At 35.7% G+C, this 27,085-nt stretch overlaps 1 protein-coding gene across 4 annotated transcripts in view; it reads right to left on the bottom strand.

The window, feature by feature from the left end:
• Positions 1-27,085, bottom strand: part of LOC140166172 (dihydropyrimidinase-like) — a 125,523-nt gene that overhangs the window by 11,905 nt on the left and 86,533 nt on the right. For 3 of the 4 annotated variants that reach the window (XM_072189572.1, XM_072189569.1, XM_072189571.1), the window contains 7 exons: positions 22,267-22,361; positions 10,669-10,853; positions 8,033-8,197; positions 5,963-6,024; positions 5,673-5,753; positions 3,868-3,936; positions 392-512 (listed from right to left, as the gene is read on the bottom strand). In XM_072189572.1, coding sequence (XP_072045673.1) covers positions 392-512; positions 3,868-3,936; positions 5,673-5,753; positions 5,963-6,024; positions 8,033-8,197; positions 10,669-10,853; positions 22,267-22,361 — 778 coding nt within the window. The remainder of the gene's footprint in view (positions 1-391; positions 513-3,867; positions 3,937-5,672; positions 5,754-5,962; positions 6,025-8,032; positions 8,198-10,668; positions 10,854-22,266; positions 22,362-27,085) is intronic. The other variant, XM_072189570.1, reaches the window with a different exon arrangement.

Raw genomic sequence — 27,085 nt, forward strand, 5'->3', positions numbered from 1 at the left:
TTATCAATGTGAACTCAAGAAACACACAGATAGCACTAAACTGCATGAATTCAGTCAGTATACTTCTAATCATCACTACTTTTATAGAAAATGTTTTTCAATGTTAACATCAGCACAGCAAGAATATTTGAGATTAACAGATGAGATCAAAACAGTTTTGGTTACTATTCAAAACCTTCGACCAGTGCCGTCTAAATTGATGTTGAGGAAGCAAAAACTGATTTCAGTGATTTCCAAAATGTTGCTGCATACACACACTGACAAATCAGTCAGATTAATTTGACTTTTTATTAAAAAGCTTTTCCTGCTACTGTACCTTCCTGTAGCTTCAACATCATTTTTAGATACAAAGGTCAAAGGTCATCACTTCATATTTTGATGAATATAGTACCTTCTTTCCGTGCAACAGATATGCAATCGGCTGCTGATTTACTCATCACATGTACAACATAGAGGGGGCAGTTCACTTGGTTGGCTATTACTATTGCTCGTTGTGTGGCTTCAGCTTCAATCTTTGAGAGGTCAAAGGGTAAAGGTCATGCAACAGTGAAAGAAGATGAGAAGTAACAGAATAGATGATGTGATGTTGAAAGAAGATATATAACAGAAATAAAAATGTGAAACAAAAAAATAATCCAACATCAAATACAAACTTCTAAAGAAATCATGAAATTGAATGTAAGTTTTGAGCAATGGAGATTCACTCGGTCGGACATCCGGGAACATTGTCCCCTCCGTCCCCTTTGCACAAGCTCGCGCATAGCAACCAGCTCGAGAAAGGGGAACTGCACATGCGCACACTGGTTTTACAAGGCTATTTCCCCTTTGTGACGTCAGCCCGACCAAGAGAATATTACTAGACATTATCAATTAAAAATTTCATAATCATGAAATGAATGTGCCCAAGTTTTGAGAAATGCAGATATTACTAGACACTACATTTATGACACACAGACTTAAAGTAAACTGAGGTGTTTATTATTAATATTAATATTAATTAAGGGGCCGGCTCATTCATTCCACATTATACAGTTGCATGTTTACTGCTAGTTTAATGTGCAACTATGAAGAGAGTAATTCAAGAAGCTCATCTACCCTTTTCCCCTATAGGATAATCAGTTTTCATTATTTTGTAGGCAAATAGACACAAGATCATTACTTATGGACTGACTTTGTGCAATAATAAAACGAGACCATTATGTTTCAATTTGCAGTAACTCTTTCAAATGTTATTCTTCAAACCAAATCTATTTCTACCCATTTGGCTTGCCATACACCAAACCAAATCTATTTCTACCCATTTGGCTTGCCATACACCAAACAAAATTTATTTCTACCCATTTGGCTTGCCATACACCAAAGGGTGCATGAAGCTGTCATTTTATCTAGTAGACTGGCCCCCAGTCTCGGTTCGGTTCCATCTCTGGATAATGTAACAATAAATAATTACGTAATGCCTTAAAACAAAAATGCCAACTCCCCCCCCTTATTTTCTTCAATGCCAAAACCCATTCCTCTTCATCCACAAATCGACGCCACTAATTACACCCACCACAGTCAACCATGCAGCAATATAGAAATATACTCGTATTATAAGTGAACGCGAAAGTCCATTGGCGCTGATTCGAGACTGGTCCAATCTGTTAGAGATCTCACTTCCAAATATTCGTTCAACGAAGCACGGTGATTCCGATGTCAATTACGAAAGCCCGCCCCAGTTTCAATTCAAATATGGTAGCACAAAGCTATGCCGCGGGATGTGACGCAAGATCGGATGGGACACTTGTCAACAACTGAGAGGTATTGAGCTCAAGTGGCACGCAGCGTCTGATAGACCCATGGTGCAGCGCAATAATAAAAGGCAACCACTCGACTCGGACTTAGGCCTATTGTCCATATTATGTACATTATCGCGTGCGGTTTGCAAATGTTTGCACATTATTTAGCTACACGAAGCCTTTTCAAATATCCCGCGCTGCCAAGCTGCGTTGATTGGTCGGATACAATATCGTTGTTTAGTCGCTGACACAAGCGTTAATGTAGTGAAAACATGGGCGTGGTATATAGAAAGATTGCGTGACTCCAAATCCGTAAAAGTGAACTTCCAGCAGTTTGTGGGAGCTGGAAGTCAAATTGCCTACAGACTGGGAGGGTCCGTGTATTGGGTTGATTTTTAATGCTATGTAATCTACATTACCAGTCGTTCTCCACGGACCCGAGGGAGGGTCTATTTATCTAGTTGACTGGGCCTCAGAATTAAACAACTTCATTCAAATCTGTTTTTGACATATCTTATTTGCAAGTTCATACGTGCTAGTATATTCCAATCAGTATGTTTAAAGAGGCTTTCAACATTGTATAAAAACCTAGATAGTTTGGCTGTAATCTACAGGGTACTGTAAATATTCTGCAATCCCAGCCCTAGATCAATGACTAGAAGTACTGAACATTTACTGCATCCTCATCAGACTGAATGTCAACAGGTCATCAGACAAAGCTTCCACAGCAACATCAGTGGACTTGTGATGAAGGCTGTTGGTTACAGCCGAAATATCAAGGTATTTATGCTAAAAATATCTTTAACCCCATAAGCACTACCAACCACATTATCTGCCCCTATAAGCTAATTTGATTGGTTACAAAGTGGCATATATCACACATTCAGCCAATCAGACATATTGTAAGATTAGTTATACGGCTGAAGGAAATTAAGCTTATAAGTATTAAGAGATCTAAAAGCTCTATTTCGATTGGTCACTCAGATGATTATCTCATGTTATTATCCAATCAGAGATTGCAAGAGAAAAGCAATAGTGCCCATGGGGTTTAATAAACTGTTACTTTTCCACAAAGGGTTGTCCAAAAAGTGCACCTCCTATAGTCACATCACACAGGTATGCCCCATACACCTCAGGCAATATCATACCTATGAAGTGTGAATTAATATTGTCACTTAATGTCTGAGCCTCTGCAAGAATGTTACATTTAGGTCTTTGTATATATATCGACCTTCAAGCTTATTTGTTATGGGTATATATTTTACTCACTATCAGACCCTCCACAAGAATGTTACATTTATTCTGTCTCTTCCTATATACATGGAGCTTATTTGTTATGGGTATACATTTTACTTACTATCAGAGCCTCATCAAGAATGATACATTTATTCTAGCTCTTTTTATATATACGGGGCTTTAAGCTTATGGGTATATAATATTTTACTTACATTTGAGCCTCCAGAAGAATGTTACATTTATTCTATCTCTTGTTATCTACATGGAACTTGAACCTAATTCTAATGAGTATATTGGGGGATACCTAAGGTATACCTGTATGTACATCTTCTGTTCAAAATCCAATGGGATGTGTCAAAATTGCAAAGATGTCTTACCATGCTTACTTTAAGTCTGTTCCCACTAATTTGGCCAAGAAGTACAAACACCCATGTGGATTTATATTTAGTTATGTTTGTTCTTAAAAATACAGCTGAGAAACAATTTCCCTTCCATTCAATTTGGGCCCGTAACAACAAAGTAAAATTGTACAGACTTGGATATTTTAATATAAACTTAAAAGTTCCTAATCCAAAACAAAGTCCAGGGAGCCTTCTGGGACATGTATTTGAGTGGAAGAGGGGGAAGCATACCTGTACCTATAGGTGGAGCCTTCCTTTTCCCTAGCCTACACATTGCCCCATAACATATCACACATCCTAGTAACAGAAAACAAGTATTTATAAAACTGTGCATCCTCCTAGCTGCTGTCTACTCACACCTATACATCTTTTTACATCTCCCCACCCTTATCCACTACCCTTGTAGGAACACACTCTACATAACACATATAATTATCTACGCATACACATACCTCCTCTGGTCTGCTTTGTAAATGACCCTCTGGACCTGTGATTCCCAAATCCATTAATTTCTTACAGTTCTGTAACAAAATAAAAATGACACATGTAAGATTAAATGCTACGTATGCATATGACATATTCAAATAGTTATTCAGACAAGTTGGTAATAATGAAATTGAGATATAGGCAAAAATATAGTACAAAAAAAAAAAACAAACATAAGAAAATGGACATATAAAAGTTTATAACTTTAACCATGTATGTCACAAACTTAGGAATTCCAACAGCATAAAGCTGATGGTAATTTGTCATCATAGTGAATACTGCCATATCTTAGTTACTGGTTCACACTTGGTTTGCACACCTGTTAGCAACCCACTGACTTGTGTTGTGATCATTTTGATCATGGTTCTGAAACATAGATAGCAGCATGAACCAGTTGACCTACTTTGGTCTAGTTAATCAGATCATGCAGAATTGCAGATGCATATGACATGGGCAAAAAAGATATTATTTATTTAATCATATTGTAACTTTAACTTTTGATTCTCAATGAAAATCATTTCAAATTTTTTCTAAATAAGTTAACTATATATATATACTTCCAACATTCACTTGTTTATTTTGCATTCCCGGAAACGCTTTAGAGGAACTATCTCAAAGATACCACTACGGATGAATCTGCAATTCTATATTTTGATGTAATTTGTGATTTTATTCTTCAAAATATATGCAACTGCACGCCTGCCATAAATTTGACAAATTCTGCTCTACACTGTTCAGTTACACATAGAACATTCAGTATGCAGCTACTGTATTGACAATTTTTCACTTTTTTGTGCAATGAAATCTGAGACTTAATTCACAAATACATATTCATACCAATACCTGCTCAAGATTTGCTCAATTCGGAAAAAAAAAGTATATAAAAAGGGCAATATTTGGTGGGAAAATATCTCTACCTTGGATCGTCTTTGACATAACAGTCAATCCGAGCTAGGGACCATTTTTTATTTATCTTTCATTTCACAGCCATGTCTTCATTTTACATGCACATTGTGACACACTCATATGGGGACAAAGGAAGCATTTTTGAAAATTGAGTTCCTATAATTATTACCTTATACAAAATTAGGCTATCATATACCGAAAACACCAAAGGTCTAGTATACTTGGTTCTAAAGTTCTGAAGTTTTATGATGTCTATTTTCTTATGTATTTCATTGTATTTTTACTCCTATTTCAATTTCAAATTTACCACTTTGGGCCTACAGGGACCATTTTATCTAATCAACAATACAGATTCAAACTACAAAGTTTGACCTTTCTTCTACATGTACTTGCATCAACGTGTATAGGTTTTGAGAGAGAGAAAAAAATCAGTCACAAAATTTTAAGCCTCCCAGGGTAGCTGATGATATAAAAAAGCATGGCTGACTTTTGATGATAATCACTTTGGAAATACACAAAAAACAAGAAACCTGTGTGAGCACACCTTAAGAAGTGATCTGAACAAAGTGTTAGCTTGTGTGCCCTAATAACAAGGTGCTATAGGCATTTGCTTTTATTGATGATAAGGGGACAAGCTTAAGGTTTCAGCAGTTTTGCTGTGCTAACATATTTTAAAAGGAAACAGGAAAAGTGAATCCACCTGGATATCAAGCCCAGGACCTCAGGTTTAAGCACTGGATAATTTTCCCTGTTTTTCTCCTTTTAATTATGTTATGACAGTAAATTTAACTGTCGAGTACTTGTGAAATTTTTTAATTCCAATTGTTTCGCCTGCTTAATTCAATAGTAAGTACCATATAATTACCTCATCGATAATGTCTCCATTCTCTGCGTGCACCAGGGCTAATGCTCCGTTTTCCTTCAGACAAGTCATGGCTTTATATAACTGGAAATTGAATGAAAAAATGACAAAATACAATAAAGCATATTATGACAGATTGGGGGAAATATGTTAATTGAAATTGCAAAACATATCATTGGTCATTTAGTCAGAGCCTTTATGAAATATCTATTTAAACAAAACCAGTCAAGTCTACTTGCTTGTTTGTCTCTTGTTTTGTTTATTTGTTTGTTTACTTTGTCCCAGTTTCTTACCTCTGTGTCATTCAACTGGAATATACCTTTATATGCCAAGAACATCTTGAATGAGTTCACACCTGCAAAGTTGAAAAACAAATTTGAAGTCATCAATATACTCATGAATACATGAAAATACACAATTAAGCCTCTTTTCAGTTATATACTTGAAAAAAAGACTAGTACCAATACCAAACCATCAAATCTGTACCAAATCAAAAAGAACCCATCCCATTAATTTGCAGTGGTGGCACCAAACATTTTTTCCAGGGGGGCATGGGGAGCAAAGTGAATTTTAGGTGGTTCAAAAATCATGAAATATCCGCAAAACTGCCATCAAAATGGTAAATTTTCGAATTTGATTTTGTTTTTATGGAAGGGGGAAACTTGGGCGGGCAAGATCTTTTACTGGGAGTATTTCCCCCCTGCCTCCCCTTAGTGCCACCACTGTCCATTTGTGGTAGTATTTTTGTCACAAATTTCATTATACCCCATTCAAAACTTTAGTAATTCTGATGAGTCAATTGTTGAATTTCCATCAAGCATCAAACACATTATAGAAGCTTCATACTGAACGCAGTATAGACAGTCACAGGTAAAATCATTTTTAATCTCATCTAGAACATGGTAAATTAGTTGATGATGATGAATTGCATCTGACATGTGCATACATGTCATGAGGAAACATATTATGTGGAAAGAAAACCAAAGTAATAGTGCAGAACGTGATATTTTTGTGGTATTCATTTTTTGAGATTTGAACTGTTCGGATCAGTTTTTTAGTTTCTTATATTTGCGATTTGCAGGCTTTTAACCCCATGAGAACTACCGTACCTGCTGATTGGCCAAAATGAATATTGTGTCTAATTTTGAACCAATCAAGGAGGGTATTAATAAGATCATCAGCAAATGCAAGTTTGACCATAAATAGTTTAAAGCCTAGTCATAATTGGCAATTGAAATGAGCATTTCAAGTTATCAACCAATCAGAAATGCTGTTGGATGTCCAGGGGGTTAATTTGCGGTTCTGTAATTAACCACAAAATGTGCGAAAATATAAACCCATCAAAAATTTCCCGCTATACAGTAAGTAAATGGATGATGTATTTACACAATTAGTAACCAAATTGTGGAACATAATTATGCACCTTAGGGCAATAAGTCTGGGTTGGGTTATAGTGTAATTTTCTGCTTAAATTTTTAATTTTTGACAGAAATATAACGTGCAGGTGCACAAGCTGTATCAAAATTATTGTTCTCCATCTGTTTTTTGGTGTTTTTGAAAAGCCTGCCTCTTCCAAATGCACCATTGGATTACTTGAAAAGATTAAGACTTTTAAATATAAAGTATAGACTTAATAGAATATAAAGTCTTGTCATTTCAAGGGGCTCCAATGGTGCCTTTGGTGGAAGAGGCAGACTTGTCATCAACAACAACAACAACAACAACAACAACAACAACAACAACAACAACAACAACAACAACAACAACAATATCAACAACAACAACAATATCAACAACAACAACAAAACAACAACAACAACAACAACAACAACAATGACAACAACAACAACAACAACAACAACAACAACACAAATAATAAATGGAGAACATTCATTTTGATGTATCTTGGAATAAAATATAGCAATGCAGCCCAGAGGTAGGTTTCTGTAGAAAAGGGTATGTACTTGTGTGCTGCCAGAATGGGCTGCATTTTTAACCTCTTACTATAGCAATGGACAATGGTCACCTGTTATGACTGGTCGTTTTTTGGTCACATTTGACTCTACCAAAAAACTTGATAAAAATGTTGTTTGGAAGAGCAGGCTCTTTCCTCACACCAATGAGATCCCAGGTTTGAGCTCCACCTCTTTCAATGGGGCTTTAAGTGCAATTATTTGGTTTCTGCAACTTTCTAATCCATCCTGATTCACTCAGTATAAAGTTATGAACTCTGTAGTGAATGCAGGGAAGGCGGGAATGGGTGAGCTTCCCATCAAATCAGCCTATTTTTGCCAATTTAGCCTCTCTACTCCGGATCCTGCATTTGCCTATGACATTATTCCTGGTTCTTTCCAATTGATTACCTTTTTCTTTGCAGATGGTTTCTACTTCTTCTTTGACTTGGTCACTCCACCAGGTGATAGCGACATGCATTGAGTAATCACAGCACACCTTTGGATCAGCCCAACCTCGCCATTGATCGTAAGCTTCTAAGAGAGACTGATTTTTCTGTGGGATACAATGGTCAACTGTAAAGAAATAAACAAAAACACACACATGAATTAGAACGTGTCATCATTCCAAATGTAATCAAAGCACAACTTTAGTCTGTCAGATGAATATTAAAGGACACAACAAACATTCTGAATTCAAATCATTTTTTGAAATGGTAGAAGATGAAAGTACCGAGGCCCTGTATGCTTTTGTTGATTGACTTCAACAAATGATCCTAGCCATAATTCAGTCAATTCAATGAATTGCTGGAGGATCAGGCTATGTTTGTTTTAAATTGTTATGCTCCTATTGAACATTCGGCCATTATTACGGCTGACCATGTCAAATACAGGCCTTGATTGGCCCTTTGCACTGTCATCTCAAAACGAGGTTGTAAACTGCAAATTGCGTTGTGTGTGCGACTGTGCGTACGCCTTTCATACGCATGCTTTAATTACCACATATGCTTTGCGTAAGACTTCTGGCGGCTGGCGCATTGATAAAAAAAGAGGAGGTGACTGCCATCCATTGGGGCGCCCTCCTGAAAAGCATGAAAAACTAAAATGCACTTTTTGAGCAGGCGTTTGTAGTAGAACCTCATTTTGAAAGCAAGATGGCAGACGAATCTGTGCAAAAGGCCTGGCAAAAGGTCGCTTAACAAAAAGCACCACAAGTCATCCAAGGTAGACTTTGATTTGTTCTGAGTTGACACTCTGTAAACAAATTCTTACTAGAATTGAAATTGAGTGGAAATTGTCAAGTTTTGTAATAATGGGATATTCCAATTAAAATCCACTCTCCCCCTGTGGAAGACATGCGAAATAGCTTTCACAGGGGGGAGTATGAATTTCAAATGGATTGGACACAGTATGCAGCTCCATTTGAATTTCATACTCCTGTTGAGAAAAGATTCACATTGTGCATCCACAGAGGAAGGATGAGAGTCAAATAAGAGTTGTGCTAATTCCATTTGAAATTCATACTCACCCTGTGGATGATATTTCCAAAATCTTTCACGGGGGAGTGTGAATTTCAACTGGAACAACCCAATACACTTGCCGATAGTTGGCCAGTATTACTTGCAATATTTGATTTTTTTCATCAGACGGTTGCCTGCAGCTTTGCAAGTAAACTTCAAGATGCATGTTCAGACATACAGTAGATCATGATTCATACTTGCCTTCAGTTTAATGTTTAGTGATTAACATGGTGTAAAAACAAGTATAACTTGTCTACCCGTTATATCGTTGATACATATTTCCCTTACAATCAAAACATTAGATGGAAGTCTTGAGGTACCAGTCACAATTTAGCAAGTCTGAAAATATTAAGTTCCGGTATTACACAAGGACTTATTCCCAAATATTGCTGATATTAGAGCTAAACATCCGTAAATTACATTTGTGAATCACACATTTATAACATTTTAATGTGAATCATTACCACAGTCCAGCCAGTTTAAGGCAAAGCAATCTACTAAAGAAGACCCCAAGTTTATTTCATTATGATGAGCATATCAAATTGCAATTCATTTATTCATGGTCAAGTATTTATGCCATTAATAGCCGCTATCTTCCAGCAATCTATGCACGTTTTTATACACACTTCAAATGTGAAATCCATTCTTGACCTCCGTCAAGTACATCCGTGAGTGAATCTTCAGAATACAAACCAAGACAGACTCATGTCCCTAGACACAGTTCAACGACCTCCATTTATCAGATGAATCAAGAGTTGACTATGTGTTTTCACACCCAAATCATACTTAGCACCTATTGAGGATTTAGTGCATGAAACGCACATCTGCAATAGCTGCCCTAGAGATAATTTGACCATTTCTGCATTCTATATTGTACAATTGACACCTGGCAGCTATTGCAGATAGGGTTTCTAGCTCTAAATAAAAGCCAATGTTGCCACTCAGCACCACCAAATATCGTTTCCTGTTCTCATACGTCAAAAGCAGCCCTGAGTTGATATGAATTCAACTCCTAGCGTTCTGCCGCTTTTGGTAAAGCGGTGAGTGATCGATATATCGGCTTGTCGCTGGTCACCGCTAGCGTTTCTGGTGCGACTGTGCAGTGAAGGAAAAACATTGTGACAGTGGCAAAGAGGCAGTAAAGTATGAAACCAGCATTAGACTGATATATAATTATCATAGCTTTAGGACCTTTTCCATGTCTGAAAACTTGACAGGTTTATCATCATTGGGCTATTCCGTTTAAAATCCACACTACCCCTGTGGAAGATTTTGGAAATACCTTCCACAGAGGGAGTATGAATTTCAAATGGAATTAGCACATTAACCAACTCTATTTGAAACTCACCTTCCCTCTGTGGAAGATTCAGTTTGAATCTTTGTCAGATGGTGTATGAAATTCAAATGGAGCTGCCTAATGTGTTCATTCCATTTGAAATGCATACTCCTCCTAGGAAAGATGTTTTCAAAATCTTCCACAGGGGTAGTGTGAATTTCAAATGGAATTGCCCATTAACATCAACTTACTGATCATAGTGGTTCCTCCAGCAACAGCAGCCTTGGTTCCATGGTAGAAGTCATCTATAGCTATTGTACCCATGAATGGCATCTGCAAATGGGTGTGGGTGTCAATACCACCTGGCATAACCAGCTTTCCCTTGGCATCGATAACCTTGGCACCCCCAGGTGTGATGAGGTTGTCCCCAAGTTGTCTGGAGAAAGATGGGAGAAAGAATAAAACATGGAACGGTTAGTGAAAGTTGTATCCATATTGTGTTAGCTATCTCCTACCTAAAACAAGTTAAACTGTTGGTATCTCTAGCACAAATGACAAAATTACTTTCTGAAATTAACTCATTCATGTCACATGAACACACACATGTATACGGTGTTGCAATATTTCAATGTATTGGAAAATAATGTTTTTCCAACAATGATTTGTCAATGTGACAATGGTTTCAACCTATTTATATTAACGACATTGAAATAATCAAATTGTGAATGTTGTTGACATAAAAAATTAAATCATACTTTTCTGACACTTTGTATTTTTTTGATTAATAAAAGGGGACAAGATTACAACCAAATCAGGGAAATTGTAGTATTTTACTGCTAAAAGTGACTGACAATACATGATTGGTATGATTTTAAAGCTTTAATTGAAGTACATATTTCAATAATATTATATCTTAAAAAGTAAATTTTGTTGACTTTGTGCTCATTATGTTAAAGAGTGGTACACAAACTTTCAATGTTTTCAATGTTTTTATTTCAATGTTTTAAACATAACATCGATAACTTGACATTAGTAAGCCAGGTGCGTACTTTCATCAAGCATGAAAAGTAAAAATAGTAAGTCAATTAAATGGATTTACATTTTAAATGAAAACCTACCCATTTAAATAACTCCCACCAATATATTTTCTGATAAACATTTTAAAAACATATTAATATCGTTAACTTAACATTAATGAGCCAGGTGCGTACTTTCATCAAGCATGAAAAGTAAAAATAGTAAGTCAATTAAATGGATTTACATTTTAAATGAAAATCTACCCTTTTAAATACATTGTAACTCCAATCAATATATTTTCTGCTTAAACATTTTATAAAACATAATACCATTAACATAACATTAGTGAACCAGGTGTGTACTTTCAACAGCTGATTTCTTGTGTTGGGTGCCAATTATTGGGCTGTGAATATGGTCCAGGAATCTGTTCCATGTCAGTGCATTTTGCTGTTGTGTCAGTTGGAGAACTGTTTGGATACTGACCAGTGTTTGGAGTAGAGCATTAAAGTAATCCTGTGTGCAATTTTGGTTCATTTTTATGGACAGGATTTTAAGATATGACCTTGTGAACAATTATAAATTTCTTTTTGAGCCCAGTTTACCCCCTATTCCAGAAAATATGGAACTAATTTTTTTGAATAAAAAATATTATCCTATTTTGCCAAATGAAACATAGCTAAATCCTAATCCTTTAGTTAGTCCTAACTAGCAGTAAAAGTCAAATTTTAATATTTAGCCAATTTTTGGAAAGAAGGGACAAAAACATGCGTTTTAGGGTGTGTTTCGTATGCTGTGACAATCAAGCCCAAAGACTTGTACTAAGACTAATTTCAGTTTATGCATTCTAAATTTTGGAAAAGACATGCTTCATTCTTATTACCAACTATTTTTATTAAAGTAACACAAAAAGTGAAAATTATAGCAAAATTTCCGCATATACTCAAGATTTTGAATGATTAGACTTGTTTCAAGTCTGTGATTTTTGTGACTCGATTGTCAGAAAACATGCCGAAAATGCATGCTTTTGGCTTTTTTTTAAAGAAATTAGTAAAATAGTGAACTTTTTCTTTTATCTCTAGTTAGGACTAAATGAATGATTAGGATTGAGCTTTATTTCATTCAATGGCAGAACTTGATAATATTTGTTTAATCCAAAAAAATTAGTGCTGTATTTTTCTGGAATGGGGAGTAGTAACAACCTTCTTACATTGAACTAACAAATTTATATTTGCACCAAGATTCATATCCTTCCCAATTTCATTTCATTTAGACTCTATTATTTTGTAAGCTGAGCCCAGGATTCACAACACACCACCATTTTGAGTTCGCCAAAAAAATTCCCTGAAATTGGCCCAACCATTGATAGTGCAACATGCCTGTGCAGATTGCATTTGCATGCTTCGTAATAACTGATTTGATAGGTGAGCTGTAACTGCTGCTAATGCAAGATGTAAATATTGCAGATTATACTGATGTAACTTATTGTCAACTTCAAGGATTTCTCTAGAACTAGCCCAGAGCTGCCAACATTGGAATATGTAAATGCAGAAGATTTCTGCGAAGTGTAAAATAAGCTACAGATGTGGCGCTCTCGCGCTGAGAGGGTAGCTGCCCTTGCGTGGGATCAGCGCCCCCCGAAAGCTCCTGGATGATAGCCTTTTTTCCAAGGCTACTCAACCTTTTTTTTTTTTGCAAAAGGACAGGACAGTGGATTGATTTTGTTTTGATTTTTTAGCCAGATGGCTGTAAATGCAGAAGATTTAATATGTTTTGCAGAAGACAGAAGATTGTCAGCAAATGATGAAATCTTTTGCAGGACCAAGAAGAGTTAGCAGCTCTGCTAGCCCTGGTCGCAAACTGCGGTGCCCCTCAAATAGCGATATCTTAGATCATCATAAAGGTATTTGAGTCCCAGCACAAATCCTGTGCTGAGATTTACCTAGATTTACCCCCTTTGAGATGTTTGCAAATATAGAGCAATTGAAACAACGCTCAACATTTACATACATTTTGTTGAGGGTAAAGAGCAAGTTTTTTACAAAAAGTGTCCAATTAGTTTTGCTCACAGTTTCTCCATTGAAAACTGTTGAGCTTCAAAGCTTCAACAGTGTTTCTAATTGTAGGTGTGGCTTGTAGATGAAAACATTTAGAATCGTTCATGTTTTGGAGATAAAAACGCATTGCAAACTAGTGGTGTGTATTCACATATTGCAGTTGTAATAGTGGGAAGGAGTGCCGAATCAAGGCAGACATAGCTCTGAGGCTACCAATTAATTCCAGCAACACACATGAAAGATAATGTTGAGAGGCCCCATCTTCCTATCTCTTATAGGGACTATGCACATGAAGAAAGTGAATACACATTGGATCAGATTAATTAATGTAGATTAAAGGGGCATTTCGTGATCCACAGCCTCATCCCCCCACTTTTCTCAAAAAAAGTTGAGATTTTTATATCACTGGAAACCTCTTGCTACATAATGTTTATGTACAAAATATTTCTTGCAGATTAATTCGTTTTGCAAAGATATCGTGAAATTTGAATTTCGTTCTGGTGCACCAGAACGAAATTACAACGCATTGTCTATGGAGCAGTGGTATACACATAATCATGCATAACTTCATAAGCATAAAATCGGAATCAACTGAAATTTTGGAAATAAGCTTTTTCTTGGATATCTACTGAAAATGTCATAAAAAGAGGATGCTAGGATCACGAAATCCTCCTTTAAGATCATGTGCAATGTGTACGTTCAGTTGATACTAAAAAGCTATGTGAGCTAAAGGAAAAGCGGCAGGTAACGTTTCTGTAGTTGGACTTGTACACTTAACATTTAGCCAAATTCACAGAATATTGTTCCTGTTTTAGGATTAAGGCGTGGTCCACCATGGCACCATGCACCATCCCAGTTTGTGTCTTTGTATCTTTCATATTTATGGTACATTCTAAATCGGCTAAAGTTCTAAAACCCTTAAAAAGTTGGAAGGAGTTCAAATTCTTGGCCAAGAGGAAAAATAACTGTACTTGTAATTAAGTAAATCACACTAATACTTGGGAGTTTTAAATAATTCTTAAAAATGCTACAAATTGTCTTCAAAAATGCCCTAAATGAACATTGGCTCAAGTTTTGGCTGCCATAGGAAAAATTTACTTGCCATCATTCATTTCCCATCTCTCCTTCACACATTTAGAGAGGCACTTATCTGGTGTTCTGGGTGAGGCACAGGTTACCCATCATACTTTGCTATTTATGTTGGCACACTTTGCCTGTCTTTTGATATATTCCCCCAATTCAATGTTGGACAAAGCCATGTTGTTGGTACGTCTGTGACACCCTCCATCATTGAAAGATGGGGAATGGGGAAGGGTGAGATACAGGGGGGAGTCTGTGCTTCACTAGACTATGCCATAGTCGAATTTTAATAAAAATATGTTATTATTAGTCATGATGAACCCATTTCGTTGAACTCAAAATTATACTGATGTTTATTAAAATTAAAGTATTCAATAGTAAAATGGTCATAAAGAGTTAAAAATATCAGGCGATTAGTGACAATAAAAGTAATTGAATGCAACATTATCTTGCATAATTATAACGGCTCACTTTAATACTGAACAATTCTGATTTTGGAATCTACCAGTTTATTGATAGCGAACCCCGAAATTTCGACTATGAACTTTGAATTGTAAGCAGAACTTTATCCCCTGGACTTTGCTCTCTAAAACACACTGTCAAGCATACTTGTTTATCAGTCCATTAACCACAAGTGCAGCTAGATGTTTGATGAGAGATTAACTTTCGCGTCTACACAAAAGCGCCGCAAATACAACAGACAGTTGTTTACGGTGTAGTTAATGGTAATGGCGCGGGCCCAGACGATTTAAACCATAGCGAGGTATGGGCGACCAATCACAAGGCAGATCCATTTAAAGATGCATTACATCATGCCCAATTTTAGTTAGGCCAGAAATTGGCCTAACTCTCCATAGAGTCCCGTGTTAAAAATCTTAACCGCAAGGCAATGTCAGTAGTCCACTTGGGAAGCTAACAAACAGAGGGAGTAGGGTGACTGATCAGATGTGAAAATCTATCAATTGTGCACACATTAATTAAGTCAGAGTTTTAAGCTTAAATACAATATCCAGAGTATGCACAATGGGCAAGTGGACTACGGGGTAGTCTAGTGCTTCACATATTGCATGCATGTTTCACTTGTCTCTCCTCCTCCATTTTCATAGGACACGCTGACTATTTTCCCCGAATTGTAGCTCTGGATTAGTCCAGATTTATCTGGATCGCAAAGTTCTGTATAGAAAGCACTATGGACCACAATGGCCTCATCCCAATGGCATATTTCCATAACCTCAATTAAACAATCATAGTGAAAAATTTGACCTCTAGTTGGGGAGTATGAGCTTTTGTACTCATTTTTATAGGTCATTCAATGAATGTATAAATGTATTGGGGTTAAAGAACTGTGCTCTGATAGATGAGCATGTTGTGGATCCTAGTGAAGTCTCAATATAATGGATATTTTATAGTGCATACATGTGATTGATGTGTTCCAAATCTATGATACATCAGCTTTTACACTCTTATACAAAAATATTGACAATGATAGGCAGATATTTTGAAAGTCAAATATTTTCAACAGATGTTGCATGGGGCTTTAAAATTCTCTCTGCTACATGTAGCAATGCAATGGCTGAAAACAAACATCTATAAACATGTTGAAAATATTTTTAGAAATCCTCCAATATGCTCCACCAGCAGGCTCCAAGTAAATCTATAAAACCAGAGTTTTATTTTCCAACAATATTTTCAATAAAAATCCATATGTTTGCATACGTACTACACTCGGCAACAATAACTTTTTTTAAACCTGTTCTACAGCCCGACCAACCCAGATTTTATGTTGAGACTTTTTATTGGCTGTATGCATACGTACATTAAAATAAGTGATTTTAAGGCTAAAAGTGGATTAAGTTTGACAAAATTTGCTATCATGTATGTAAAATCAGTTATTTTGCGCGAAAAGTAGATATATTTGGACTGAAAGAAATGCAAGTATAAAAGCAAGGGAAAATATTGCAAACAATTGCAATTTATTTACAAAATTTGGACATTTTACAGTCAACACAATAAAAACAACAACCGATGACCGACTGATTCTACTTGAAAGGTCCGCCTGCCTTAACGTGTTTTTTTTTTTTTGTTCCTCATCTAAGAAATGAAAGCACACAATCTCCATGTATAAACAAATATATATATATCTGTAATTAGTTTGCAATAACAATAAATCATCTGACATTTACATCGGAGATCGCAATCAATAATTCCTTGCAATCAGGTTATATTTTGACATCAATAATTAATTACTGCAGTTTTCACAACCATATTTACATTCTGAAGGGTTAGTGCCAGAAGGTTCTATCTGCAATAGCTCCCCTTTAGATATTTGACAAATTCTGCATTCTATATAGTGTATGGCCCATTCTCCGTTAAAGCGTCCAAGTTTGGTCTCAGGAATGACAAAATGCCAACCACAAAGAATTCATAAAATTCATTCAGAATCGTAAACTTTAATAGTTTAAGAACACAAAACAATGCATGGGTGATTTTTCAACAATATTTCATTTTTGAGCAATATTACTTGTACGTATTGGGGGTAAAGTATCAGTGGTAACGTATCTATGAAACCCTTTCCCATATTTGTCTTAAGTGTGCAAGTGTAAAAACTGACCGACTTAATACCCATACTTGATCAGTCATCACCCAATGTACTAAAGTCTGGTATGGTATTTGGCTTCATTTATCACAGCGTTTTTCCGAGGAGAGTAGAATTTAGGTAACGTATCTGTGAAGGCATGAACGTAACGTCAGGACTTTTTGCCATTAATAGACCTGATTTTTTTTACTTTGAAACCATTGTTTTTTGTTCCATATATATAATATAACTATGGAGCCTGCTTGATCCATCACATATGAGAACATTCATCTAGCCAATTATTTTCACAGATTGTTATCCATTAGAAATATGGTAACGTATCTGTGAACAATATTGGCGACATAGTCTTTAAGACCTGTTGGAAAAATTTAATAATCTGTGTTGCGATGATTTATACTTTATAATTAGGGCATGATACCAGCTAATGAAAAGTACCTATAATCCATTATGTGCGCGCATGTTTAGAGAGCAGGGACACGTTATACTGAACACACCTTGGCTGGCGACATGGAGGAAAACAATGGACATGCATAATCAGCTTTATTGTTTTATACTTTCTAGGCATGTTACAAGCTCTAGCCTCACACATTTTAAAAAGCAACTCCTAAGTATAAGTTATATTAATAAAAGTTATTTCTTTCTGAAGAAACAAGTCTGAATACGACTTGACACTATGGGCGACACATATTTGGCATTTTGAACACTTTATCGGAGAATGTGCCGTATGTATCTAAATAGGTGACACCTGGCAGCCATGCAGGTGGAGTCTTCTTGCACTAACCCTCAATTTCAATACTTCAACATCAAAACACATCCCTACAAATAATTTTACAAATGTAAATATGTAAAAAAGTAATTATTTTGATAAAATTATGGGTAATCAATTTAGCTGTTTAGAGGGTACCATTTAGTTTAGTCCAATACGCGGATTTAGGGTTTCTCTACCGGAAGTCAATTTGTGCCGAAATTCCTTCCCACAATGCAATATGCGTATTGCATAACAAAGAATATTGATTAACCTCCGAACTGTATCTATTGTTATGCAAAACGCTTATTGCATTGTGGGAAGGAATTTCGGCACAAATCCGCATATTAATTGTTCTTCAATGCATGCAAATTATTATCCAATGAATTGCAATCAGTGGTAATGACAAATTATATTCAGCATTCATAGTGAGATATTTCAATACATTAAAATTATCTCCAGTACTTTCATGTAAAGATATATAACAACTATACATTTGTTTCAATGATTTGTTCTTTTATCTTGCTTATAAATGTTTTCCTGTTCATCTCTTTTCATAGTTCTTTGTAATTTTTGGCAAATGCACTATAAATGGTTCTTGTTAAATACTAGCTTTTAATCAAATATTTTTGACAAATGATTGTCCATTAGTCGATCACGCAATCTTATTATATACTCCTCAATCATAACATGACATTTTATAAAATTTACTTTGGAATCACTCTACGCCTAGTAACATCATCGTCACTATCCTACCAAATGAGCAGCCACGCAAAACATTTTTAAGTGCATTAGTGTCATTTACCTTCCATAATTTTTTTCCACTGAGTAACAACTGTTTGTATTTTATAGCATGTTTTTTTCCTTCCGTTTTTTCCCACTGAGCGACCAACCGTTTCTATTTACAAACAAATTTGACCTCACCTGAGGTGACTCTATAATTAGATCCTCTTGCTGCTTCCTAAACCCAGGGCAGCATCCAGGGTTGCCAAATTTCCAATGACTTGTTAGCACAATTGGGTGACTTTTGAAGATTTTCCCCACAACTTTTGACAATTTCCCATCCTATAGAAACCAATGGTTACGAACAAAATTGAGCGCATTTTCAGCTCCTGCATCTTCCTGTAGTGCCTTTCACATAAAAACCAACAGGCAAAATAACAATTGTGCCAATTTTTTATTTGACCCACAATTTGGGCTGACAATTTTGGAAACACTGGCAGCATCACGCATGACTAGATCAATTTTACACTCCACTAAATTTCACTACAACTACTTATTCCATTCATTAATGGTCAGACCTGTAGAATGTTTATCATGAAAGAAAAACTCTTACTACAGATTGATCAGCTCGTAATCGGCAGGAATTGTTAGGCTTTTATCACTACGCCGAAAAGTGGACCTACGTTTTAACCCATCTGGTCTTTATTGTGTGTGTTAAAGAAAATAGATAATGTATCAGACTTGAATGAATAATTTGTGATGCTTCTGGCAAGATGATACAAATAAAATGAAATAAAATGTATAGATATTAATCCGCTATGTTATGAGGTCCACCCATTACGAGCTGATCAATGTATAACCTTTGTAATGTTTCTGTGTACCTGTTTTGTTTACTTTTTGTAATGTTTAATTTGAAAGGGAATAGTCAGTATTACAAAATTACTACAATAAAGAAAATTATTCCCTCAACTCCTCACCAGGTCATTTTATAGCAGTGATTTCCATTATCTATTAAATTCTCTCTCCTAGTGCAAAATTATTGTTAAGGACACTTGTATTTTTAGACTGTAAAAGTTGACATTTTCGCAGAACATTAATTTTCAGGCTTTTCGCACTCTACACAGGTACTGCGAAAATAAAAACATGCGAATATGTTTATTTTATGGATAGGTCTATGTACAAAACCTCAAAATAGTGAATTTAAAAACAAGCAAAATAGTTCAAAATCAGCAAAACATTAAAAATTACGAGCACAAAAATTACCACTTTTACTGTATGACAGTTTCAAGAACATTTGCAAATCTGAAATCATTTGCGGTCTCCATATAAGTATTACTTTCCAAACTGATGGCAATAAAAATGTAAGAAAAAATTAAACATTTTGACTGAACCATTTCAGGAGAATTTTTTATGAATAAAATTACTGATGTAGAAAAGTACTCATTTGAGAACTGTGTATGTTATCTCAAATATATCAAAATTAAAATGTCAATGAAAATTATTGACTTAATGCATTGCTTGCAAATGTACCTTGAAGTCACTACAGTCAGTGTGAAATAGCAATGCCAGAGATTCCACGGAAAAATCAATGCAAGCGTAATGTACCTTAATACATCTAGCATATTGCAGAGCTATTGATTGCTGTCAATTGAAAAGCTTATTGATCAGTATCTACGAGTAAAACGGCATATTGATGTACTAGAAAATTGAAGCGCTTATTTCAATTTGATTATCTGAATGTTGGTTTAATCCTGTTAGGGATTCCTATATGAGTTGTTGTGCACAAGATTTGGATCTATCGTGACATATCAATTTCAATCCAATAATATCAGAATATGGTTTGAATTTGTTATATGAAATTTATTATTCATATTTGTACGCCAAATTGAATTTGCAGGTACTGCTTATCAAATTGGTTTGATCCAACTTGTTTAGATTTTATATATACAATTTAAAAATGGAGTTGTATGATTTTTCGCAATTAGGGATTTTTAGATTTTGGTCTGGCAGATAAGGTAGCAACTAGCAAATATAAAAATAACTAGAGCGGTTCTCGGCTTCGCGGTTCTCAGCATTCGCGGTTCTCGGTGGGTGTTTTTGACGCAAGGCGTCAAATGGGATGCCTCCACCATGGGGCGATTTAAATGTGTACAAATCTTATAACGCTAAAAGTCAACTAAGTGGTAAACAAACAAACATAAAAAATATGGGCAAAAATAAGAGTCACATAAATGAGGTTGAAATAGTGTATAGGGAATTATACGATAGTCTTTACTAATTTGACTTCAGATGACCCCTAGGTGACCCCAGCTGACCCGAAATGACATTCCAAAAATTCAGCCCTCAATGTTGATGGTACCCACCAAGTTTCATGCCCATATGGCAGTTTTTACTAATATGACCTCAGATGACCCCTGGGTGACCCCAGATGACCCCAAAATAACCTTCCATAAATTTGGCTCCAAATGTTGACTATACCCACCAAGTGCCATGCCCATACGACAGTTTTTACTAATTTGACCTCAGATGACCCCTGGGTGACCCCAGATGACTCCAAAATAACCTTCCAAAAAATGGGCTCCAAATGTTGACTATACTCACCAAGTGTCATGCCCATACAACAGTTTGTAGTAATTTGACGTCAGATGGCCCCAGATGACCCCAAAATAACCTTCCAAAAATTTGGCTCCAAATGTTGACTATACCCACCAAGTGTCATGCCCATAGGATTTGAACTGTTCATATGAGACCAAATTTACAAGTTGACCTCAAATGACCTTTGACCTCAGTATATGACATTCAACCCCACCCAAAAAAAAGTATCCAGGGTTTTTGACCATGACCCTCCTATCCTGTAAATGTGAAGTCAATCCGCCCATCCATGCCCGAGATACAGCATCCGGACGGACGGAAGCACGGAAGCACGGAAGGACGGACAGTGCAAAAACAGTATGCCTCGCGGTGGAGGCATAAGAGGCATAAAAAAGGGGGGTACTTACATGTAGTACAAATGACCATACGGGGACGTGCTGCTAATATGGGTAACATTTTCGGCCTTTTGGTGTATCAATGACCCCTTTTTCTAAGCCAATTTTGGTATATGAATGGGTCCTTTTTTGAAAATTTTTGAAAAATAGCCCAATTTTGCCTCAATCTAGCCAAAATTTCAAAAATTTCCAAAAAAATTGGGAAATTTGTAAAAACTAAGACAATTTGGGTTAAATTTGGCCGAAAATTTTGACTTTTGGTATATCAATGGGTCAAAATTTCTTGAAAATTGGTATATTTATGGGTCCACTTTCAAATTCTCAGCGGCACGTCCCTACCAAAATCAAACTTGAGTACCCCCCCTCCCGGAGTTACGATAAGCTGGATGAAAGTCCTAATAAGGCTATAAAAAATCCTATGGAAGTCTCAGAAAGGGTATGAAATCAGGTTTCTTTGTGATCTTAAGGTTCCACATAGGGGTCACTTTCATCATTCTTTAATATAGTCCTATTTCTGGTAAATTTCAGCACCTTGAAAAGGTTGCCATTGATATACCAAATGACCAAATATATGATCCATATTTGCAGCACATTTGCACTTATGATGGTCCCTAGTACTAAATTCTGAAATAATATAAGTCACTCACCGTATAACGCCATCTTCAATGTAGATATCGGCAAAGAACTGTTGGTCAGCATTGACCACTTTACCACCCTTGATCAAAAGACGAGTCTGCGCCGTCTGAAAATGATGAGACGAATAAATGGACATGATTAACAATCAATAAATAACTCCAGCAATGCAATATCATATACCTAGCTAGTTGCACATCATAGTAAGCAACCGAAGTATAAAGGATGACTTGCTGAAATCAACAAGATCTTGGTGTTAGTGCGAAACAGGTTTTTAAAAGTACGCCTTTCCGAGTCTGGTTTGCAGCAGGATGCATTGTATTACAACAGCTTCCTTACACTGCCATTCATTCATTCAGTTAAAAAACCCATTCATCTTTGATATGAAATCCCCCTGCTACACAGTGTGTCCTCTGTTATTGATACCTAATCACCGAGAATAATTACTATACAATGTGGTGCAACTATTATTATTTTTAATTTTAACAATGTTTGGCATATATACATACAAGTATTTCTAGAAGTTGATAGAGCCATATTTGCTACGACCATAAAACAGTAGAAAATATATATTTACATACATAGAAGACTCACAATAATTTCCATGCAATGATAAAAATCTGTAAGGGTGCATTTTGTCAAGGGCTGCACATTGTTTGTATAATGCTAAAAAAAAAGTAGTAAATGCAAATTTAGGGATTCTTTATTGTAAACTATAGTAATAGGCTAGCTATTCCATTTAAAAGCTACACTACCCCTGTGGAAGATTTAGCTAAAGTCTTCCACAGAGGGAGTATGAGTTTTGAATAGAATACACAATTGGGTAACTTCCATTTGAAATACTCACTCCAGTTGTGGAAGATATAGGTAAAGCCATAATACAGGGGGAGTATGGGTTTCAAAATGATTAACCCTGACCAGTTACATTTGAGAAACATACTCCATCTGTAGAAGATATTTCCAACATTTTCTACAGGGGTAGTGTGAAATTCAAGTGGAATAGCCAAATGCAATGAAACATGAAATGACAAAATGATTATCTCAACATGATTAATATCTCAATCTAAAATGAATAGTAAACATCCACAATGCACTGGTTGTGAATATACAGCTACGGGTGTGATATTTGACACACAATACCAGGAACATCATTCAACATTGTACAAATGTAATTGGAATTGATTTTCTTGCTCGCAAGACGTGTATCTCAGTTAGGAAAATGAGTAATGTATAATTTCAACAAAATTTGCATCCTTGCTATGCCTAACGTAGCAAAAAGATATTTTTATTAGTGGTAGAAAAAATGCTATTTTAATTTAGTGTCACATTAATCATGCTGATAATTCACTAATGCTGAATAAAAGTGTATTTAAAAAAATGAATTTAAGGAGGAACAGCAAAAATCCAAACCATGCATTGATTGTGTATAATGTGCACTCCACGTTATATTTGGTTCAATTTTCCAATATTTTTAGTGATCATTTTGTTATAAAAACAGCAAATATCACATGGTTTTTTTCTTCTCATGTAATATGAACGCATATTACTGGTTGGGAGATAATTAGACAAAATAATGCACATGCGCTGATGTTGATGCATCTAATGCACATCTTATACATGTTCATTAACCTATAATCGTAAAAAATATGCACAATTCACATGCAATTTTGTCCTCATGATGCACTTGTATTCATTTTATAAGAAACAGAATTTGGGTCATTTTGTCCTCCTAAATGGTTTGTCATTATAAACCGAGTATGTGGCAAGATATATGTGTACATGTCAGATGAAAACGATGCCTCATATCTGCTCATCCTCCAGACAGATATTACTTGGGTTGAATTTCGGTAATAAGTGTCAGATTTAACAACTTTAACATAATTTTATCTGAAACAATTGGGCTTCATTTAATAGCAAATAAGACATAAGTGACTCCAGAACCAGGGGCCTCCACTTCCCCCACCCACCCATCATTTTGGTGGGGCCAAGTACCATAGGCTCCCCCACAAAAAAAAAAAAAATGTAAAGGTAAATTTATGGTAAAATTCATAATTTAAGGTACAATGAATGTCAAAATGCATGCATTTCAAAAGCTTCCGGAAGAGGAACACCCCTCCCGCACCCACCTCCTTCAGCATTTCGTGCCTCGGAGAAGGCCTTGCATTGATGCCCCCCCCCCATTAAAAATCTTCTGGAGCCTCTTGCCATCAATTACATGCAATGTAGCAGTTGACCAGTATCTGATAATATAAGTCGAGACACCATTAATTTTGTATTCACTGAAAATTACAATTTCTATATCCCTTAATCAATCAACCTTTCGGCTTTAATTGCACCTGAGTCCATCCCTCAAGAGTTTTTCATTAGGAAAAACACAAGTGTTATCAGAGCAAAGGTTAGCATGTTAATATTCAATGTGCTATACCTCAGTAACGTAAGGCATGAGTCATTTATACGAACAGCCACAAACGACTAAAGTGTGTCCTTATGGAGTAAAACGTCATCATAGCTTCATCATGATTTCCATTATCACTGTTTTCCCACTATAAATGGCTATACATGTAGCTGGGGTGGAGAAGCCAGTTATTTATGGGTTAATTAATAGACATTATAAGGTGCATCATTTAGTGAAGTGTATCATAGTTAGTTACACATTATTGCACCTTTTGATGTCATTTAGGATAGTATAAAATTATAATCCCCAATATTCATACTATCATTCTAAATGTAAATTGTTATGTTATCATGTGAAAATGAATTGTTTGATATAAAATATGGCATAAAATATTATTGAGCACCCAGAGGAGAGCCAAGAGCATGATTTACACCAAAAACATTTCATTTTATTTTATCTATTTATTTAGAACTAATTCAGTCACAGAGTCTCCCAGATGAGGCACCGCCTCTAAAGACGCAGGCTACATTTTTAAACATGAAAAATCACCTTATTTGGGGCACATTTTAGCAATGTAGCCTCCCAGATCAGGTACCAACCAATATCCTTCCCCCTCCCCAAGTTCAAGAATTTCCGGGCGTGGTACATGCTGCATACAGACGTTGTTCACTATTATAGTCCACATAAGCACTGATGCAATACAAGTTTGTTTAATCACATATTCCGAAATGTAACTGAAAACTACAGATATTGTTAGCCCAACAATTATTTGAATAGAACACTGCTTCATAATTTTGATCAGCCATGACAAAATTACTGTAAAACTGAATGTCAAAGCAATAAAAATGCAACAAAAGTTACAAAATGGAGTATATACTATTTTACTGATAATCAAAAGCAACAACCTGTTAATATACCCACAGCATCTTCAGTGCCACATGATCAATGCCTGCAAAACAACGCCTTGTTCATAATATATATGAAGCTGACATTTTCCTACGATCAGCTTGATGCACAAGATACAGGTCATATGGGATGTGTAATAAGACATCATCCCATGCTTTTCGCTACCCAATATTGAGGTTTAATCAGTCCTATCTCAAAGTATATGCAAAAGCACGGACTAGACATGTTCAGTTCATCTTCATCCAGTCAACAGATTTTATCATGGGAAAATATAACAAGATGATGTAAAACTGTTCTATCTGCAATGCAGTGAAGTGAGGTTTTCAACCTAATATTGAGGTTTAATATGTATAAGGCTGAAAAAAATTGTTATAAATGTCGCAAAGCCCACACACACGTTCGTTTTTCTTAGCGCGTCCATGTCATCTGAAATGGCAAATTCATTTATTATTAGTTTTTTTAAAGTTTTTTGACGTAAAATCATGAAATTCTGTGACAAATTTGGTAAAATTACTTGTTTCAACACTTGCATTGTTTAGGTATAAAACAATTGATATTTGTACTTCAATTGTGTAAATCAACCACAATTTTATGCTGTGTACTTTTGAGCACTCAAGAAAATGACATCTTAATTCAGAAGTTCGTTATAAAAAAATCTTTAAAAAAAATCATTCCGTATTCATTTTTGAAACTGCCATGGGCTTTGAGACGTAAAAGCACTTTATATAATAATGTAAAAGCACTGACTATATCTATAGAGTCCAGTTAATTTCTATCTATGTACTCAACAGCTAAATTGTGAAAACATATCATTGTGAAAACGCATTCACAAAATAGTCTAAAATGATTGTCTGCATTCAGTTAAGCTGTCTATATGTGTACCTATCAGCAATATTCAACAAAATATAAAGATAGAGCTTCTAAAGAATCTGTATCAAAAGGACCTGCAAAGATAACAATTTTTTTAAATAATAGATTTATTTCTCACTCCAGCTCCACTGAGTACCTTATGCATATGCATATTCCAATACAGACGACAAGACTTAAGTTCAATCAGTCCAATAGATCTTCCAAGTACAATATGTACAATATTCAAATGCACATGCAGGCTATCAGTCCAGTTCATTTTCATCAGTGAAAATGCATTTTATGATCTTTAAAGGGCATTTCGTGATCCACAGCCTCATCCCCCACTTTTCTCAAAAAAGTTGAGATTTTTATATCACTGGAAACCTCTGGCTACATAATGTTTATGTACAAAATATTTCTTGCAGATTAATTCGTTTTGCAAAGATATCGTGAAATTTGAATTTCGTTCTGGTGCACCAGAACGAAATTACAACGCATTGTCTATGGAGCAGTGTAATACACATAATCATGCGTAACTCGCAAACGCAAAATCGGAATCAACTGAAATTTTGGGAATAGGTTTTTTTCGTGGATATGTACTGAAAAATGTCATAAAAAGAGGATGCTAGGATCACGAAATACTCCTTTAAGTGATGCACAAAATACTTCTGTCTGTGCCTATG

Source organism: Amphiura filiformis, chromosome 12 (assembly GCF_039555335.1).
Source record: "Amphiura filiformis chromosome 12, Afil_fr2py, whole genome shotgun sequence".
Taxonomy (NCBI): domain Eukaryota; kingdom Metazoa; phylum Echinodermata; class Ophiuroidea; order Amphilepidida; family Amphiuridae; genus Amphiura; species Amphiura filiformis.